This window comes from Lichenostomus cassidix, chromosome 6, assembly GCF_008360975.1.
Source record: "Lichenostomus cassidix isolate B80296 chromosome 6, HeHo_3.0, whole genome shotgun sequence".
Taxonomy (NCBI): Eukaryota; Metazoa; Chordata; class Aves; order Passeriformes; family Meliphagidae; genus Lichenostomus; species Lichenostomus cassidix.
In genome coordinates, this window is record NC_139487.1 from 9,338,177 (window position 1) to 9,352,071 (window position 13,895).

The following is a 13,895-nucleotide window of genomic DNA, read 5'->3' on the forward strand; positions in this document are numbered from 1 at the left end:
CAAAGAGGGGGGTGGAAATACCCAAGAAATATCAAGGACTCATTTGTTATTATGTCACTGCACAATGAACGGAGCCATTGTTCCTACCTGGGCTAACAACACCTTTCAGAAAACACGAGTGCTTTTCCCAGTGTGTTCTTCAAAAATGGCAAGACCAAAGCTGCCAGAGGATCAGTGAACAGATATGAAAATAAAATACAATAAAATGAAATGAAACAGCTAACATTATTCAGAGGATTTTCACACTTGATCTGTAAACGCTCTTTTATTTAATAAAAATAATCATCCATTATAGCAACTTCTGCTTGTGGTTTGGTTTTGTTTTGTTTTTACATTAAAGCACAGTTTATTTGCTTTCCTCACCTCTTGAGGATTCAGTTCTGAAAATGCAAGTGAATGTAAACACTGCTCTCCAAGTCCCAAGATGCATCCAGGGACACTTGGAGTTAATTAGAAAGTCAAAAGAGAGAGTAAAATCAACAAAACTGTTCCCAAAAGTAAAAAGGCATTTTTAAAGTCTCTTCCTGTGCACCATACAACTCCAGAGAAGGCAAATCCATCATATACATTAAACTTATACAAACTTTGCTTTCTCCAAACCATTTCTGTGACTTGTCAGCATTTGATAAAGCTGTTTTCATAACATTAAAAGACTTGCAGACTCATTTATTGTGATAAATCAAAAGTTTTTCCTATAAATGTTTTCCAGAAATTTATTCATGGCACAAGGATGCTAGGTTTGTTCTGTCCATTTTTGTTTTGTTTTGGTTGTTGGTTTTTTTTTTTTTTTCCTTGGTTTTGTGGTTTTTTTGTTTTGGGTTTTTTTGGTTGGTTTTTGTTTTTTGTTTTTTTGTTGGTTTGTTTTAGCAGAAAGAGCTGAAAGCCATTTCAGGAAAGAGTGTAAAAGCAGTATTAACTCTCTCTCTCCTGCTCCAATCTCACAATATTTACACTTTTTTTAAAAAAAAAAAAAAAGGAAAAGCTTAATTACACTATAAAATAATGGAGAAACTGTCAGTTAAGTTTCCCATTTCAGAGTTTTGCCCTGTGTAAGACTCAAAGAGGGATGCTTCCCTATTTCTGGGAAAGATGAGACTGGCAGGTTAAAAACTGAACTCTTCTCCCTTAATTGAGAAAGACGAATGGCCACTGTGCACAAACCCCCTCCTCTCTGCAGGAAATCCTGCAGGAGTTGAACCATCACAAGTCAGCACAGATGAGATAACATGATATGCAGAGCCCTGTTGTTTGCTTTGAAACGTTACCTATTTACAGTTGAGGCGGAGGAAGCGAGTGAGCATCGAACACATTTCAGTGCTGCAGAGTGGTATAATATCAAACAAGATTAACTCGTGGGGAGCTTGGCTGGGTCCCAAGGCTCACGTTGCAAGGGAGAGAGACAGTCTCTGTTGCCTGGGACATCCCTGCCTGCACGGCAAAGCTGCTGTTCCATCAGGGTCTGCTTTAATGAGTTACGAGATGGCAGTTGCCATCTCAGCTGTATTGTGTCACAGGCAGCACAGAAATTAAACAGAAACAGGTATGACATAAAAACATAACAACAAAAGTAGCCAGTCTGGTGAGGTCTGTGATAGTAAGCTTTACAGACAAAATTAAAAAAAAAAAAAAAAAAGGCAGGAATTTGGAAATTTTGGTAATATTATCAAACTGTCAGGTAGGGGGATGGCTCTAGTTGTTCAGTGGTTTTGAGTGAGGGGCTTTGCAGGGGGTAGGAAAAGAAAGACTTTTAAGGTATCAAAGATAATTAAAGCATTCACAGTTTCAAAGCTGCTTGCCTTACAAAAATTAAGACATTCAAATTCAAGAATACAATACTGTATTTTACAAGGGGGTCAAAATTCATTACATATACAACGTGGGGGGGAAAGATACGACTAAATAAAAAAGCCAACACCTCTGGTGTGGCATACTCCCTCTTTGTTGTTCATCTCACAGAGCTGCATGGTGTTTGTCTTTAAAGAGTCAAACTGAGCAGTCATGAGAATATCCACTGAGAGATTCTGGCAAAAGAAAAAAAAACCTAACAAAATAAACCAAGCAAGTCAAAGGCCATCCTCCCCTGGAAAGCCAAATGCCACGGCTCAGACCTCCACTTGCCTGCTGCTCCTCACTGCTGCTGCCCGGTGCTCCCACAGGCTCATCTCGGGTTTTAAAGGCTTCCTGCTCACGAGCTGAAGGAAACCATCCCATGCAAGCACAGCCCGAGAGAGAGACACACTTCACACTCCTACAAAGTCTTGATTAGTCCTGCCAGTAGCAAAGGGTCCTTCAAACAATCCTTTTCCTCTCTATCCTGCAGAGGATCCTTTTGAAGGCCCGTCTGAAGTCATGGTTGAAAATGGTATAGATGACGGGGTTCAAGGAGCTATTGCAGTAACCAAACCAGAAGAAGAACTTGAAGAGGGTGTCGGGCACGGAGCAGCTCTCGCAGACGGCCGTCAGTGTGTAGGTGAAGAAGAAGGGGAACCAGCAGATGACAAAGACCCCGATCACCACTGCAAGCACAAAAGTGAAGCGCTTCTCTCGGTTCTGCCTGCCCCTCCACCGGGACCCTTTGGTGTTCCTCTCCTCCTCTGTCTTCCTGGGCAAACTGTCCCCAGGCTTAATTTGGCTCAGCTTAGTCTTGGTCTTTCCTCTTGATGGTCTCTCTGACTTCTTACACTCGTTGTTCTCCTGGTGCTCGGAGGAAGAGGTCTCCTCCATGTCTATGCCATTGACCTCTCCCTCCTGCCCACCACTGCCTCCTGCTGCTTTCTCCCCATTGAGCTGTGCTGTGGCTGGCAGGTCCTCTTTGTCAGTCAAGCCATTCTGCTTCTTCTCAGGGCGCTCTGCCCGCTTGTTCGGCGGGACCCTCGTTCTCCTCTTGGCTATCTGGTAGATGCGCATGTAGACCAGGATCATGATGAGGCAGGGGGCAAAGAAGGAGCCGATGCTAGAGGAGATGATGTACCACTTCTCATCATTGATCTTGCACCCTGCCACCCCCTGGTCAGCCTGCTGCCCGCTCTTCTTCTCGATGGAGATGAGTGGTGGGAAGGAGATGACAGCCGAGATGACCCAGACGATGAAGATGATGCACTTGATGCGGCGTGGGGTACGTTTGAGGTTGTACTCGATGGCTTGTGTGATGGACCAGTACCGGTCCAGGCTGATGGCACACAGGTGCACGATAGAGGAGGTGCAGAACAGCACATCCAAGGCCAGGTAGATCTCACACCAGACTTTACCAAAGTACCAGTACCCCATCACCTCATTTGCCAGCGAGAAGGGGATGACCAGCGTGGCCACCAGGATGTCAGCTGAGGCTAAAGACACCAGGAAGAGGTTCTGGGGGGCTTTGAGTGCCCGGCTGGTGAAGACGGCGATGATGACCAGGACGTTGCCGAAGACGGTGAAGAGCATGAGCAAGCCGGCCAGGCTGATCAGAGTGACGGTGGTGTGCAGAGGGTACGGCGTGCCCCAGCCCGGCCCGGCCCCGCTGTCGTTGAAGGTCCCATTGGTCCCGGGAGGGGGGTAGCCCTCCTCCTCCTCCAGCTGCCGCTGGTACTCCATGGAGGAGAAGAAGTGTCCCCTCTCCGTGAACGGGCGCTCCAGGTTAAACATCAACCCCGGCTGCGCGGACACCCCCGCCCTTCACCCCGGCTCCACCCGCGCCGCGCCCGGCTCCGCGCGGCTGCTCCGCGTCCTACTGTGCTGCCGGCCGGGGCGGAGCGGCGCGCCGGGGACCGGGGGGCTGCGGGCGGGCACGGAGCATGCTGGGCGCTGCCGCCGGGACCCCCGAGAGCGGCGGGGCGGGCGGAGCGGGGCCGAGGCTGGGGCTGCAGCCGGCCGCGGCTGCTCTGCCTCGCTCGCCGCCGAGCAGCTTTATAGCCCCGGATCGGGCCGGGGCTGCCGCGTCAGCCCCACGTGGGGAGCTGCTCCCGGTGCGCGCACACGCACACACAGACACAGACACAGACAGAGCCACACATGGACAAACAGACACACGCGGGCACACGCAGCCGGACTCGCACAGCCCCGCACCGACACGGACACGCGCGGCCCCCGCACACGCCCCGCGCTCAGCTCTCACTCCCGCCCGCCCCGCGCACACACCGCACCCCTCGGCGCTGCCTGTATTCGCACAGCCGCTCGCTCCCCGGCACCCCCGCGCACACACACGCGGCCCCCGTCCCGCTGTCCCCGTCCCACGGTCTCGCCCAGCCCGGCTCCCCGCCCCGCCCGGAGAGAGGAGCGGGTCCCGCTGTCCCCGAGGATGGGCGTGCGGGGAACGGCTGGAGGCGACCACCGAGCGGCCGCTGTGCTGCCCCCGCGGACCGGCCGGGGATGGCCGGAGCCGGGCGTGAGGGGTGAAGGCTGCCGCCCTGTTCCGCGTGGGCGCAGGGGCACGGATGGGCTCCGCTCCGGCTGCGGGTGTGCGGCCGTGCCTGCTGGGACCCCCGAGGGCAGCGCTTTCCCCACGGCCCCGCGAGTCAGCCAGGGAGGGCTGAGCTGCCCTAGGGACCCCGCGGGGATGGAGGGACCCCGCGGACAGAGGAACCCCGCGGAGATGGAGGGACGGAGGGTCCCCGCGGAGCGGGAGCTGCCGGCGGGGCGGGCGGCGGCCCCGGGCAGCGCGGGGGGGCAGTGGCACCTGGTGGCCGCGGCGCCTCACTGCAGCCGCCGGGCCGAGCGCTATCCCCCCGGCACTGCATCTCCCCGGCACGGCATCCCCCCGGCACGGCGTCCCCCCGGCACGGCGTCCCCCCGGCACGGCGTCCCCCCGGCATGGCATCCCCCCGGCACGGCGTCCCCCCGGCACGGCGTCCCCCCGGCACGGCATGCCCCCGACGGCGAACGTGAAGACGGGCTGGCGGAGCAGCCCAGCACTGCCCCACCGCTCCCAGCCCGGCTCAGCCCCGCTGCACGGGCACCCACGGCGGCCCCACGCCACAGCACAGGCTCAGCACACCCGTTCCTGGCAGCCCCCAGGGGATACAGGGCTGGGCAGGCAGCTGTCCCGCAGGGTGCCCCACACCTGGAAAGCTTCGCCAGGCGCTGCCCAACAGCAGCGGGGCATAGGAGCTCTGTAACAGCAAAGGAATAATAGTGAATTCTCCAGGTATCCCACCCAGCCCCGACGTTGCCAGCTCTCAGCACACACAGATCGTTCACCTGTTCAGCACATGGCCTCCAGCCCAGATCCTCTCACTCACAGCCTCTTCTCCCGTGTTTTCAAATGGTTCTAGTGATGCTCACTTGGTGCTTCAGATTCAGGCTGCTCTCAGTCGCTGTGCTGAATGTTCAGGCCAATGAACCTATTTCCTCTGCAAGAGGAAAGCCTTCAGGGAGGAAGCCCTGTCATCTTTGTCCCTGTGCCACACACCGTGTTATAAGCCAGGCCCAGGAGCAGTGACGCCCAAGAGAGGGAACAGGGATGGGAGAGACAGGGTCTGGGAGCCAGAGAGCACAGACTCTGGGACTGGCACAGGGCTGAGTGAGGGAAAATGAGGGGAATCCCACTGCCTGAGTGAGTGCAGGGCCCACTGCACTGGTGTGTCTGGGAAAAGGGCAATATGCAGAGAGTAACTTCAAACCTGTGAATTGAACCCAAGTCCTCCAAGGCTGAGAGGACTAATTCACATAAGTCTAAGGGGCTAAGTTACCAGGTGAGAGGTCAAGGATATGCTGGACTTTGTGAATGCCTCCTGCCTTCTGCTGTTTGCAGGGGACTGCTGTGCTCTGCAGGATGTGTTGCTCTGCTTGGCAGAGGGTCTTCCTCTCCCTCAGATAAGGGATCTTCATCACTCTTGGCAGAAGCCTCCTCAGTCACTGCTTGGGTGGAAGGACTCAGACAGGGAAGGGTGCAGGCCATGCCTGCCTGCATGATCAACTCCTTCTGTGATCAGTTTGATCTCAGTTCTAACAGTTCAGCTTCACTAAGGCCACCAGGGACTGTCTGAAACGCTTTCCTCCAGACCTGGGCTGGTGCCTTTCTGGAAACACCCTGCCTTCCCCCCATGCTCTCTGCGTTCCCCAACACAGACAGCATGCTGATTTAAATGACAAAGCATGACCAGCTGCCTTGATTTTCTGTCTCTTTTTGTAGCTAGACACCCTCAGTCTGCCTGAAGCTAAACACAGCCAACAACATTGCTCCTGAGCGACTGCATGGCAAAAGCAGCTTTGATCAGTTCACTTTACTGGGACAAAGAGCTCCAGGGATACACGAGGCCAAAGGCCTGAAGAAAAGGGTTTGTCCCAGAAACACTGCTAGAAAGAGAGGTCTCTGCAAGTGGGGAACAGCTGGGATGGCATTGTATTCATCTCAGAGAGGGAGAAAACCTGCCTCATCAAAGGCACTTTCCTCTCATCGCCACCATTGTTGTGCATGTGACATTTCTGTGATTTTATTGACACCAGAAGTGCTCAGTGCTGTCTGCAAAGTGACTCAGTAAAGCTAAGTTTCCCCTTGATTTTATCTACAGATTATCTCATGGCTCTGCCCAGTTATTGAGATGAAAGCTGGTCAGAAATTGCAAGGGCTGACAAGCACCCTGAAGATCTTACCTGACAACCCATGGCATACCTTGTCCTATAGGACAGCTGTATTTACAAGTCTGTACCATACTTGATGATAATTTATAATATTCATAAAGCTTCAACTCTTAGAGTCCTGGGATTAGGCAAGAAACTTGAATTTTTAGCCCCTGGAAGACTGCAGAGAGGAGTTTCACGGGGGCAAAAAACAGCTAGCAAAGAACATTTTCATATCAATTCCCTGACGTTTGCATCCAGATGCTCAATTTTTGGATGCGTGCTGCTGACAGCATTAACGTGAGTTATTAGACTCTGCAGATCAAACTCAGTCGGCAAGTGCCTGACAAGACAGCCCAGAAAACATCCTGTTCTCTGCAGCATCCCACACCAAAGAGCTGCAGGAGCCTGCCCTTTCCCCAGAAAGCAGCCTGGTCTCTCAGCAGAAGCCCACGGGGAATCAGGCTCTCCAGACGAGGGGGGATAGCCTGTGTGCACACTAATGAGTGAGACTGAAGGCTGTCAAGCCTGCTGTGATGTCTCCCCCTCCGCCAGTGCCATCCCAGGGGACAGCAGTGCCCTTTCGGAGGCACGGCGGCCAAGTTCGCATTCAGCACGTGTGCCTCCAGCGCGGCCCCCGCAAACAAACTGACCTTTACGGCTGCTCGCAGGTCATTAATTAGGCATGCTGCCTCCATGTTTATACAGATCTTCCCTTCCTCGACCCCAGCATCGCTTCCAGCATCATCTCCATCGCGGGGAACCGGGGCCACCCTCCCCTGGTGCCTCTCGGGGAGAAGGAGCTGAGAAATGTTCGTGCAGTCTCGGAGTTGCTCACAGCACGAAGCAAATCACACACGGAGATATAATCTCTGGAAAGAATCGCTATGGTAATAAGGCTGCAAAATGTGTGTTTTGAGCAAGCAGCCCCAGGAATTGTTTATTTTCAGAAGAGCAGTGAGATTCTGGCAGGGGGAAAAAAGTAAAAGATGCTGGTGAAGGACTGAGGCTTGCTTTTTAGACGGTCAGGTTCAGGTCTAAAAAAGCTGCACAAACCTAAGACTATCTCAAGGCACGGCAGCACAGACTCGTGGGGGGACTACAAGAAAGAGCCAACCATTGGAATGAGGTGCAGAAATTATTGCTCAGCAGAAGCTTTCAAGAGCAACTTGACACAAGCATAGAAGAGGGAAGTGATGGAGCTGTGTGTGCTCTGCACCCAGAGGTAAACAGCAGTCACAGTTTGCTTTGCATGAGCTCTGTGATTTGCACTGATCTCAGTATTTGCATATCCATAACAGGAAGCCCTTGTTGTAGCTGTGTATTTTGATTATGCCACTGGGTGTATCTGAATGTATCAAAGCAGTGTGTCCTTCAGGAGGATTTGATTTAGTGACTGTTCACTTACCCTTGGGAGTCAGGCACTGAAATTCCATGGCTTGTGACACCCTGTGATGACTGAGTAGCCCTTCACAGCAGCTTCAGGTTGGTCAGTTTTCCTGCAGGTCCAGGACAAGCTGGCAGAGATGCATCGAAGTCACACGAAAAAATTATTTTCCCTTTTACTGTGTTAACCCCAGGAGGAGAAATACCATAAGAGCTATCAGGGAAGAGGCACAGACATTCTGCAGGCAAACCTGGTTTTGCTGGGTATATGGTGTTGCCACTGCAAAGTAATACAGCAAGCACACTACCCATTTCCAGGCAGATGTTTCTAATGTGATTCCTATTTTCCTTTTCAAATTCATTTTAAATCTGTCTAGTGTGTCACCCCTCCAGCTGCTCTGGAACCCCAGGCACTTCTCCTCATACACACATTCAAACCCACAGCCCTTCCATTCCCCACCCTTGCTGCAGATGAGAGTTTGGGGTTTGCTCTTTTCATAGATCTCACAGCAATGGCTCCTGCAGAGCCAGGCATGTTTTTCAACAGAGTTTTTCTGAACTCAGCTGCTGGATGTACTTTTCCAAGGTATTTGAATAAATCAGTAGGAAATGGATAGCTGCAGCAGTGGTCTGTGCTTGCACCTAATCCCCTTGTGAGCAGGGATGCTGCCATGGTATCAGATGTTCAGAGGGGAAGGAAAGGAGACACACTGAATATTACACACTGAATATTGCCACACATACTACAGTGGCAATTCTTCACTCCCCCCACCTGCAAACAGCTGGCTCAAAACAGCACAAGATGAATCCCATGTGACCACCTGCTCCTCAGGTGGTTTTTTTTGCAAACAACTTGAAAGCTCTGCTTGCCTTTCCTCTGCCTTTCAGGTTGCCTGCCCTGTTTGGCAGGATTTTAACTACCAGGTTTGATTGCACAGCCCTGAACCAACAGCCAAGAGAAACATTTCCACACTACAGATTACAGCCTGGCAGAGTCAGGGGTGAGGCTGACATGGGACTGTGCTCGTGCAAGCTCTGGTTTATTTATTCAGTATTTTCCTTCTTGCTTCTGCATGGTGTCACAGTGGCCTCTGGAACATTAAAGACTTGTTTCAGCACTGCAGAAGTGATGCACAAGAAACCTCCCAGGCTGTCTGCATGTTACTGGCCTTGTGCCCCTCAGGCACTTCAGTGCCTGTGGGAGAAAGGAGAGTGAAATGTGCATTTTCTCGCTGCAGCACCCACAAATACACATACACGCATGTACCTCAGTGCCAAGCACAAGGCGAGTGTGTTTTTATGGAGTGTTGTTTTCTTTATTCAGTTCCCTATCTGGGAATACTCCCCCCTCACTGCAGCCTGCAGCGTGGCCAGCACTAAACAGCAGGGGGCTATCCCTAGTGCTGGGGAGCAGCTCCATTCCCCTCCCCAGGCTCCCCAGCGTGCCAGCTCACAGGATAGATCCCACTGAAATTAGACAATAACAGTGGAAGCATACTGAAAAACAAACAAAAGCATCCATGGACCATTCCTAATATACTACAGGGACCTTCTGCACTGCTCACTATCAGTTCCTGGCTTGGGGGACTGACTCATTGCCTCTCATAAAACCCTTTACCAGACTAGAGGGGGATTTTCCATACCTAGAGGACTGCATAGCCAAAGCACAATGAAAACACAGCCAAATCCTTCCAGCCCTGGCCAGAGCTAGGGTAGGTGATACTCCCCAACCTCTGGCCCCATTCCCAACCCGGAGGTTACCCACACACAGCCTGGCTCCTATGTTTAAGACAAAATTGAGACTACGTCCTTTTAAAGCATTTCATTTCCCATCTGGGAGATGCTGGTATTCAGTTACTCAGCTGAGGAGTAACTCATTCCTTCAGTTTCTACTCCCCAGTGCCCAAACGTGTGTTCTTGCCCTTTTCCACCCCATTCTTCACCATCTACATCTCTACCTGTGGGCCAGGGCTGCCGTCAGCAGCATCCCTTCAATCCCTCTTGCGAAGGCAGCAGTGCCCCAGGTGAGCTGTAACTCTCCGGTCCATTGCCCATCCCCAGCAAGCTCCTCCAGCACAGCCAGAGCAAAGCTTCCAGCAAAGCAAACAGCTCTAAAAAGAGAGGGTACAGCAGATAGCAGCCATGCCGTGATTGCAATTCCCACCTGCCAAGGTGGGGGTCTCACAGCAGGTTTGGATCATCATGGGAAAGAGGAAGCAGATCATACACTCTCTTCAAAAACCAGACCAAAGCTGCTGCAGCAGGAGACAGCTTTCTGTACCTCCCTGCATCAGGCAGGGTTGCCATCTGTGTCTAACACAGCTTGCCATGTCTACATCAATGCAGGGTGGCAGCACTGGACTTAAAAAGATCAAAGAGTCAGGGTGGCAGCAGCAGCTCTTGAAGGCTGAGCTGTATAAAATGTCCAGGGAATAACTGCCTGAAATTGCCAGGTTCCCAGAAAGCAGAGCACGTCAGCGTGGTTTCACAGGGAGGGAGACTGCCAGGGAACACAGCATGACTTCCTGTTTTCCCTCATTCCTTATTTCACCATCTAGTGGCAAAAGCAAATAACACTGAGAAGCCATCCAGGAACTGCAGCGGCTCTGAAAGGAGACAGCACTTTGCACCAACTCCTCCTTGCTTAGATCCACAGCTGCCTCAGCTGGGGACGCACAGGAGGACACAGGCAGCACCCAGAACCCTGCAAGGCCCCCAGTCCTATATCATGGCCCTGTATGAACATTCCTCTGCACAGGCTGACTCCCCTCCCAGATGGATCACCCTGCCCACCTCGTGCTGCTGTGTCCCTGCTGTCCCCAGCCCACCTGTAGCCCACAGGCTCCTGTAATTTCTCCCCCAATCACCAGTGGCTTCCTCCTCCCTGGCTCCTGTCCCAGCCTCTCATCAGAACAGCCCCAGCTCTCCAGGGGACAGTACACACAGACAGCAGGGCAAACCCAGGTCTCCTGGCAATCAAACCCAGTACAGGCTGAGCCAAGCTCCCAGGAAAAGGTGTCATGATGAGCAGAGTCCTTCCAAGTTGAGGCTTTTCCTTCCCCACCTCAGCTGAACTGTTAAGCAGGGCTGCAGTGAGGAGAGGAAAAAGGGTGTTGGAAAGAGACACATACCTCCAAGGAAAAACATTCACCGTGGACTCATCCAGGTGTTACGAGTGCCTGGGGTATTGGGAAGAGCTTGCCTTCATCAGTTTTCCAGAGCTTCTTTCTCCCTTTGCTGCCCCTTTGCCATCAGGGGAGAGTTCCACCAAGGCCAGGCCTCCTTCCCACATCCTGGACACAATCCACCCACTTGGACACAGCAGGAATGCTTGCACATGGACCTACTTCGTGTGAGGGAAGCAGAAGGCACCTGTCTCTGCAGGGGGACTACCCAGAATGGGGAGCTCCCAGGGGGTTCAGCCCCCACAGCAGGGCAGGCATTGCCCCACGTTTGAGCTCTGGCTGGCCCATGGTCCAACACCTTCCTGACCTGTGTGGTGATAGCCAGGCGAGCCAAAACCAGAGAGAAACATCATCTGGTGGGTACAGGACAGAGGATTCTTCTCTGCAGGGTTTCCATCCTCATGGTGGTTTGCAGACTCTGCATCCATCATCATTACTGCGCTCATTCCCACACTGCCTAGAAGACAATTATCCCTATGCAGATTGCACAGGGATGTTGCAGATTGCAAGGCAGTCACAGGAATATTGCATAGGGATATTATAGATAGCAAGGTACAACTTGTTTTTTTCCCTGAGAGGCTCAAACTAAGTTTAAACACCAGCTTTTGATGTATTTGCTTATTCAGCGCTGTCAGTTGCTTTTCAGCAATACAAACTGGCTCTCTCCCCAGGAAACATTTATCCTATCTGGGAATCAAGGGTGGTAATGTGTAATGAGGACAAAGCACTTAGAGAAGGCAAGCTGAGTGAAGCACTATATCTCCACTTGCGCTTTTTCAACTCAGATTTTCCTTTTCCCTGGAAGCATCCTAGGTACCAAGGGAAATTCCTGCCATACAAAATTCAAGAGCAAAATAATTCCATGTCATTCCCTGAAGTGTCACAGAAAACCCAGCACATGTCAACAAGCATTAATCTCTGCTGCTACAGACTCTTCCTTTTTTTTTTCCCCCTGAGAAGACATTTTCAACCCTGAGTAGAATAATGGCAGAGAATTCTTCTGCCACAACTTTGTCTTTGCACTCTGATGAAGGATACAGCAGGTCGGTGCTCCCATCAACATAGGATGCCATTCCCATTTTCACAAGGCTTGATGTCTTTAACACCTCCTGCCACTCCAGGAACAACAGCTGAGAGCCATGGCTGAGGGGAGGGAAAGGAAGAATCTCTGCTGCTTCATGTACATTCTGTTGTTCAGCTTGTCAGAGCAGTGAAATGCAAGGGCAGGAGGACAGAGAGGGAAAGCAATCCATGAGAAACATTGGAGCTCCCCTACAGACAGGGAGCACTGAACCCATCCTGAACTCTTTTGTTTCCACTTGTTGAAGCCAAGCCTTTTGCTGGGCAACAACCACAGAGTGCAAATAGCCATGCAGCATCCAAGCACTTCCAGAGGCGTAGTCCCAGTGCAATCAGACATGCACAGAAAAACAGCAGCACTGAAATCTCAACACCCTTTCATTCTAGCTAGGCTAAAGGTATCCCCCAAATCTTCAGAAAGACAGCTCACTGCTACTGCAACTGGCTTTAATTGACAGCACCTCAAAAGTGTTTTGCTGAGGAGCCCTTCGGATCCACCACCCACCCAGTCACCAGGCTCACGTGCTTCCTAGAAGGGTTCCCAGTGTTCCTAAGCACTGGGACACCTTGCCAGGCCAGCAAAGTCCTCTGAAGTCACTGAAGATCACCATTGATTCCTCACTACAATCCTATTTCAGTTTTCCTTAAGGAGAGCGAAAGACAAGAGTGGTAAAAAGCAATCATGGCAACTTTTACAAATATCTTGAAAAAATGTAAATTTTTAAACATTTCTGGGGAATAACATGTCTGTATGAAATGAGAATGTCATTTTATTATTAATACTTCGCTAACAATTTAACTGTGGGAGCATGTGGGTTTTCCTAAAGCAGAAGTGATGAATATTATTAAGCATTACACATATTTCAGAACTCTTTACCGGACTGTTAAGCATTTTGTGTCACTTCAAAAATTAAACCATTCATCCTTATTCCTAAATGGTTTGGAGCACAGATTGGCCACAGAATTGTCATTTAATCAAAATTCATTCCTTTCTGAGCCTTGACATGTACCCCAAGCCAAATCTCTTATCTGGCAAGTACTCAGACATCAATCCGTGTGCAGGGACTCTGAGACACGATGTAAAAACCTGGCTGTGTCCAAGGAGCCAACAGAGAAGCTGTACAGCAATGCACAGCTGTGCCATGTGCAGCTGATCCATCTTTTTTATTTTCCTCTCCCAGCCATCTGTTCCCAAATCCTGTTTTTCTCTTGGTTTTTCCATTCTGCAACAGAACTGGAGGAGAGGGGCTCATAACCGATACAAAGCAACTTCAGAACTGGCTGCACCAACAGGTACATGGGGCAGAAGCCACTGGTCCTACATCATCTTTTTGCTCTCCCTGCCCTCCTCTGCTTCCTTCAGCTCAGCACAGTATGGGAAGCACAAGGCTGCTGGCAAAAGAGGGAAACCTAAAGTAGGAGAGATTGCAGGTAAGAGCACAAGTGGGGAGGCTGAGATCAGATGGGAGTTGAGCTCCCAGGGGAAAAAGGCACTGCTAGAGGAGCCCCTCCTTCTCATGGGGGATTCTGCTCCTTGCAGATACGGTTCTTTTTTAAAGTGACATCAACCCTCCCCAGCTTCCAAAAAGCCGTGTCCTGGCCTCAGGACCATCCATCTGGTGGAGCCACAGACCCAAGAATCTTGGCTGTGCTCTCCTGCCTGCAAGGCTGGGAGTGGAGCTGCAGCCTGGGCTACCAACAGCATCA

At 51.4% G+C, this 13,895-nt stretch overlaps 1 protein-coding gene across 1 annotated transcript; it reads right to left on the minus strand.

Moving 5' to 3' along the window:
• Nucleotides 1–246: 246 nt before the first annotated feature.
• Nucleotides 247–3,844, minus strand: ADRA2A (adrenoceptor alpha 2A). The gene has a single exon (XM_085064863.1). The coding sequence runs from the start codon at nucleotides 3,622–3,624 to the stop codon at nucleotides 2,290–2,292; it is 1,335 nt and encodes a 444-aa protein (XP_084920989.1). The 5' UTR covers nucleotides 3,625–3,844; the 3' UTR covers nucleotides 247–2,289.
• Nucleotides 3,845–13,895: the final 10,051 nt, after the last annotated feature.

What these genes read in the sequence shown, in the direction of transcription:
- ADRA2A (XM_085064863.1), bottom strand. Translation starts at nt 3,624, where the DNA reads ATGTTTAACCTGGAGCGCCCGTTCACGGAGAGGGGACACTTCTTCTCC.